Raw genomic sequence first — 6,987 nt, 5'->3', positions numbered from 1 at the left:
AAAGATCTTGTGACTACTGCGAGTTGCCAGGACATCCCTAATTAAGGAGGATTCATTACTTTTCTAGAAGTCTTTGTGTTCCTTTGACAGCACAGCAGTTAGGAAATTCTACTGTGAGTTGCCAGGACATTTCCTCCATGGAGCTTCCTTCTGGAGCTTCAAACCTTTTCCCCATGTCTTTTTTCTTCATAATCTCCCTGCCCTTCCCCCACTACATCTGATACTGGGATGCAGTAGATTTGCCTAATGCAATACATCATTTGATTTCTTGGCTGCTGCTTCCATGGGTGTTAATGGTTGATCCAAGAAAAATGAAGTATATATGTGTGTGTGTGTTGTTGTTGTTAAGTGCTGTTGAGTCAGTCTGACTCTGTGTGTGTATATATATATATGTATGTATGTATATATCCCACAAATACATGAGACTTTGAAAGAGGATATTTATACATGAGTATTTTACCTTTTCTGAAATGTAGTGGAGCACACAGAACAGTGGGAAAAATGATGCAAACTTCCTAGATATTAGCAAACATCTTAAGGCAATGAGTTGATGGGTCTGCAGGCTCAGAATCATAGTCTCAAGGGGACACCATGGCCAATTTTCCTAAAATAGTCCACAAAGACAATGTTTTACATCTTGCTTGGGTGGGTAGTGTCTGGGATGGTAAAAGCTCAAGAACCGCCATCTTAGGTGTTGGTATCTCCATGTGCACAAGAAAGAAGTCGGAAAAGAATGGAAGAGGCTTGGAATCAATTAGTCCAATAAATTAATGAAATATGTGAACACTGAGACCAGAAGAACTAAATGGTGCCTAGCTACCACTACCAACGGCCCTGAAAGGGATCACATTAGAGAGCCCCAGAAAGAGTAGGAGAGAATGGAACGAAATTCAAAATTATTTAATAATAATAATAAAAGATCAAATTTATTGAGACTATGGTCCTCAACCAGCCTTCAGGTCTAGAAAGGAACTCACCCTTCTGGAGCAGTTTTCAGCTAAGCAGCTGATAGGTCTATAGGGAGGAATGACAACACTAGCAAGATATGTTTGTGGATTGGTCAAATATCCAAAATCAAAAGGGTCACATGTTCCTAAGGGTGAAGTTGAGAAGGGATGAGAAGGTGGTTAGAATGTAAATAAGAAATCACAGGAAGAGAGCAGGATAACTGCTGTTGCATGGAAGGGATTGCAATCATTGGGATGAAACCAAGTGTATGATTTGTTGAATGTAAAACTGATAATCTGCTCTGTAAACCTTCACTCAATTCACAGTAAAAAGTTAAAAGGAAAATATAAAAGAATTAGCTGCTAGCTCTCAGGTAGCTGTTTGCCTGGAATTCCCAGACTCCTAGCTCTGTGTGGGGCCTGAAAGTGGCCGGGTCAGGCAGTCCTAAGGTTGAAACGTCCTTCTTATCTATCTGAGTGAGCGCTCCCTTGATTATAACGGCACGCCCTCAGATTCGCTGTGCTCAGCCTCCTGACCTGGTGACCAGGAGTCACCGCCTCCTGCCGGTCGCACTACCGCGGGGAAAGCTGGCAGAGCAGGGCCAGGTCTGGAAATCACGCTTAAGAGAACGGAGACCTCAGTAACCCGATCCTCCAAAACAAAGACTGAGGGTCAGGTAGACTGTAGTTCACCGAGCGCCTCCATCCTAGCGTCGTCCAGAAGAAAGGCCTCGACCTAGCGTTGAAGAAGAGATGGCATTAGATGCTAGGAAAAACTTCCGAGCCATGAATCAGCCTGGGCCTCTGTGCAAAGGTTATGCGTTTTGTCCTAGGAGGGTCAGAGGGAGTGGGCCCGAAAAGAAAAAGCGGCTGCTGGAGGCTCTGGTCAGCACTTTCCATTGTGATCTTCGCCAGGCCGGGGATCTCTGGGACCCCGAGCTGGCCGCAGCCTGTCCGTGGACTCAGTTGCACCCACCCCAGCGGGAGTGGAAGGAGCGGGGGTCAGCCCTGGGTATAAAGCCCCTCGCACCCTGCCGCCGCGCAGCCTCTGCAGCTTCTGACTGTGCGGCACTCTCCACCCATTAAGTCTTCGATGCCGGCTTGGGGAGAGCCATTCGCGGCTGATCCCAGCTCTACTCCTCCGGGCCTTCATCCCCACCAAGTTCGGCGGTCCTGGCCAGTGACGAGCTCGCACGAGGTTTCACCCCTCCCGCCCGCAGCCGCAAAGATCCTGCGTCCGCCTTTCTCACGCTGTGGGTCGGCTAGTATTTCCAGGGTTGAAACTGTCTAGTACTGAACAACTGCGCCAACGTCAGGGCACTCTCTGTTAAGGTGGAAAGCGGCGCGTGAGTGATCCCTGGACGCAACTGGGCTTCTGGGTGGGGCAGGAGGGAAGGGAAATGGTACCAGGCTTCCCAGACCTAAGCTCAGATCCTGGTACCTCAGTACCGAGCCCTCCTACCCTTGGACCTGTGTTCTCGATCTGAGAAAGTGACCACCAACGTGGCAGACCCTGTGGCCTCTCTGAAGTTTCCTTTCCTTCCCCACCTCCCCTTAAAAGCAAATCATGGGAAGCTAAAGGATAAAGGTGAGTGAGGACTCTGCCTCTGCCACAACCCCAGAGGGATTTTTCGGTGTAGTTACATCCTCTCCCAAAGTTTTTCTCCGTGCACTTATTGGTTCTGCGTTAACAAAAGTAGCCCAACCACCTCTACCTCTGTCGGTCCCAGCCCAGTCTTGTAGAGCCCATCCTGGGACCCTGGGGAGAGCAGAGCCTTCCAGCCCCCCCCCCCCCCCCCCGCGGTTTCTGCTACTGCAAGTAGGGAGAGGCCTCACTGCAGACTCTTAAATCCTTGAAGGGTTGAACTTGGGACCTGAAAATTGCTTCCAGCTTGAGGCCTCTGAATGAAAAGCCTATGCCTCACATAGCAATTGATTTGGGTCTTCACTTTCCAGAAGGGCTGGATCTACTGTAATGTGTGCTAAGTGTGATGAAGGGAAGGGCCTGGGATTGGAGGAAAAGACCTCTTCAATCCAGTAAGCAAGGGCCAGGGAAGGAAAGATTGAATTTGTGGAAATGCCTCCTAGCTCTTCTTCTTCTTCACCAACTGGGTGGGGCTTTGAGTACCCCGACTTCCAGGGACAGCAGTTCATTCTGGAGAAGGGTGACTATCCTCACTGGGAGTGTCAGCTGCTGCCCTTCTGTGTGTGGTGAGCATGTTGGCTCCCCCTCCTACTTCTTCCACTGCACCCTAGCTCCAGGCTCTGGCCTCACTACAGTGCAGGGAAAGCCACCCACTCTTTGAATGGGGTCATAACACAACTTCTAGATGGGTGGTGGTGAAATCACATCTCCATACTAGTGGAGATTCAGAAGGTTGTAATGGTGGGCCAACCAGGAATCAGCACCACGGACAGCGCCAAGACCATGCCTGTCCACGGGCAGCATCTAGGTGTCCACAAGGGTGAGCCCCTCTGCTCATCCAGCCCTGTGAGGTTGAGTTGGCTTATAGAGAGAAAGTGACTTGCCCAGGATCACAAGGGGTAACATGGAAATGAGACTATAACTGAGTCCAACGATCAAGTTGAGAAGAAGGTGGGTCTCAATGTGTGTGTGTGTGTGTGTGTAGGAGGCAGGTTTGATAATGAATCAATACATTGGAAAGGAGGATTGCATGTCTCAGCTGTGCTGGCCTAGGTATGGTACTGGAAGGTGGAGGGCTATGAGCTGGTCCTGATCTAGTCCACTTTCTCCATTTCAGGAGCAGAGAAGACTTACAGGGGAGACTGAAGAAGCCAAGACCTGATGCCAATTCCCTGACCTGTGTGTTCTGACTCTGCCATCAGATTCCCCTTAGTTGAGCCCTGTCCTGTGAGTGGTAGGGTCCAGAGGTGGGGTCAGTGGGCTCTTTAGGGGGCTTGTCTTGGTCAGTGAACCAGATTCTCTTAGGACCTCTTATTTTCTCCTGCAAAATAGATGCTTTCCACCCCAGGCCTGGAAATACCTTTGGGTCTTCTTCCTCCTACTCTTCATTTCACCACTTCAGCCCAAAGCCACAGGAGGGACTGGAGAAGGTTATTCAGTTTACCTGGGAGCTACTAGAGCGAATACAGGAAGCATTTGTGGGACCTAAGTGACTGCACAACTTCTGTTGGGCTGAGTATGAGGCCATTCACATCCGGCACCCTCCTGACCCCTCCCACCTTCCTGTGCTTCAGAACCACGGATAGCCACGTGACACTGTTTGAAGGAGAAAACTTCCAGGGTTGCAAGTTTGAACTCAATAACGACCCCCCCCCCATCCCTGTCTGCCATGGGCTGGGCCAGAAAAGATGTGGGCTCCCTCAAAGTCAGTCTGGAGCTGGAGCAAGGGACATGTGAATAAGAGCAGGGAGGCAATGAAGACCATGAAGGTGAGTGGGGAAGGGTTATGGGAATGGGGAGAAGACATGGGGAACTTAAAGGTAAGGGGGGAAGTGAAATGATGGAAACTGGGAGGGAAAGAGAAAAGAAAGGATAGGGGGATGGGGAAGAACAATGTGGGATGAGAGGAAGGGCTTGGACACATGCATGAGGCAATGAGAGGCAGGGACAAGAGGCAAGCCAAAGACAATGATGTTAGGGAGCAGTAGGCCAGGAAGGCATGGGGTCAGGGAGATTAGAAAGCTGGGGTCAGGGAGATTAGAAAGGGGGAGTACTAATGGAGGTTTTAGGTGGAGATAGGGGAGTCCTGGTGTGGCACTGTGGGATAATGCATTAGATTGAAAGATCAATTTGAACTGCAAGGTAGACAGTTCAAATTCACCAGCTGCTCCTTGGAAACCTGATACAGGGGAGATGCTAGGGCAGGACAGGACCTAGTCACCACTACTGTGGTCTCACTGGCCTAGGTGGGTGGTCTACTAGTACCCAGGCTACTGGTCTACTGGTACCAGTACCCAGTATGTCTTGGAGCCAGGCCAGCACAACAGGGAGTTTCGGATCTACAGCAAATTTGGCACTCATGCCCACACCAGGCAGCTGTGGTCCATTAGAAGAGTCCAGCATTAGGCTCTGAGATTCCAGACACCCCTGCTGAGGACCCAATAAAGTCTCCTGAATCTACCTGCCCCTGCTTTGTGATCTCCATCCTTATCCTTGCCACTGTCAACCTTCCCCTCCTCTCAGGCTCCGAGGTCCCTGACTAAGGACCATAAACAGACTTAGGATATGTGTGGGTAGCTTCTGATGGTGCTAAAAAGTCACAGGTAAGAATCCCAGGGGATCCTGTTACAAGTAATTTCATACCTATCCTTGGTAAAAAAAAGACTCATCAGCTTGGACCAGGAATATGGCTGGCTAGCCCAGATGGCACCTTTGCCATCATCTAGGTGGGGTGTCCATAGCTCCATGGCAGGGGTTTCAAAGTCCACATGTCCCCTGGACCAGGTACTGGTAAAATCTCCTTAACCCTGTGGAGAAGCTCTGCTAAGTTCCTTAACCCTGTGGAGAAGCTCTGCTAAGTTCCTCTCTAGCCTTCAGAACATTTTCAGACTTTATCTTCATCCTGGTTCCCCACTCAGCCAAGGGAAGCCTGCACCTCTTTGAATAGTCCTCTTCTCCAATCCTAGCTTCATAGAGTCTTTGCCTTTATAGAGGAACAGATGTGAGAGGAGGAGCAAGTGGGAGGTCACATTGTTTCTCAGAGCCTTCTAAAGGGGAGGCTTCCTCTCTCTGAGTCCCATACCCAGATACCTTGTCTGAATAATAACAGTTCCTTACAAAGTTCTGAGTTATAGTATTAAAATATATATATATATATTTTTATATCCCTGATTTCAGCTAATCCAAACAACCCTGTCTTCACTCTTCTTGTCCCTCCCCACTCTTCAGAGGACTGATAAGCTGGAGAGACCAGCCCTCAGCCAGTCACCCTAGCTAACCTGGGTTAACTAGGTGGGGCAGGTGGGGCTGAGCGTAGTAGAAGTCATCAGCATCCCTGTCACCGGTGTGGTTTCTTCTTAGGCTCTGATGGCTCTTGGCCCCCACATCCTATCCTCCAGGGATGCTTTTCTTTTCCAGTCCCCCACAGTGGACCTACCACTTCCCCAGCCCAGGGGAGGCAGAATGGTGTTAGAGAGCAATCAGATCTGTGCCTGCTAGTCCCCTGGGTCCCGATTGTAGAGTCAGCTTAAAAAGTAGCCCTGGACCACCATTCAGAATACCTAGGACCCAGTTACATAACATCCTTAAGCCATGATTCCCTTGTTGTTGTTGTTAAGTGCTGCTGAGTCCATTGTGACTCATAGTGACCCAGTAGAGAGTTTCTGAGGAGTGACTGGTGAATCTGAACCACCGACCTTGTAGTTCAAACTGACCTTGGAGTCCTGAGCTTACCCTAGAGTGCCACACCAGAAGCTCACCTTTAAAATCATTGTGAGGATACAGTGAGAAAGCCCTAGAAATGCTTGCAGGTGTTACGGAGAAGCATTGAGGCAGTTGATGTAGAATCCTCCTTCCCTTGCCTTCCCCCAGGGATTTCAGGGTTGTGGGCCAAGGAATGAAGCTCCAAGCAATTTATGAATTCTGTTTTATGACTCTACAGTCTGTGGTCCCTGTTGCATTTGACCCCCCTAACATCCTTCATTGCTAAAATCAGATGGATCTTGGCTGAAAGCAGAGAATGCCAGAAAGATGTTTGCCAGTGCTTTATTGACTATGCAAAGACTTTTGACTATGTGGATCACAATGAGCTATGGATAATATTGTGAAGAATGGATATTCTAGAACACGTGACTGTGCTCGCAAGGAACCTATACACAGGCCAAGACGCAGTCATTCAACTAGAACAAGGGGGATACTGAATGGCTTAAAATCAGGAAAGGTGTGTGCTGGGGCTGTGTTCTTTCACCATATTTATTCAATCTCTATGCTGAGCAAATAATCCCAGAAACTGGATTATATGAAGATGAACATGGCATCAGGATTGAAGGAAGACTCATTAGCAACCTGCAATATGCAGATGATAAAACCTTGTTTGCTGAAAATGAAAAGGACTTG

General features: G+C 48.9%; 1 protein-coding gene across 1 annotated transcript; it reads left to right on the top strand.

The window, feature by feature from the left end:
* Positions 1-1,733: 1,733 nt before the first annotated feature.
* Positions 1,734-4,998, top strand: CRYBA2 (crystallin, beta A2). Its single transcript, XM_006878189.1, is given in 7 exon segments — positions 1,734-2,010; positions 2,239-2,295; positions 3,059-3,158; positions 3,995-4,081; positions 4,167-4,257; positions 4,259-4,297; positions 4,855-4,998. Coding segments are annotated over 7 exon segments (795 nt in total).
* Positions 4,999-6,987: the final 1,989 nt, after the last annotated feature.

Source organism: Chrysochloris asiatica, unplaced genomic scaffold (genome assembly GCF_000296735.1).
Source record: "Chrysochloris asiatica unplaced genomic scaffold, ChrAsi1.0 scaffold00110, whole genome shotgun sequence".
In the NCBI taxonomy this organism is placed as follows: domain Eukaryota; kingdom Metazoa; phylum Chordata; class Mammalia; order Afrosoricida; family Chrysochloridae; genus Chrysochloris; species Chrysochloris asiatica.
Note: the sequence above shows the minus strand (reverse complement) of the source record. Positions and strands in the feature narration are given on the sequence as shown.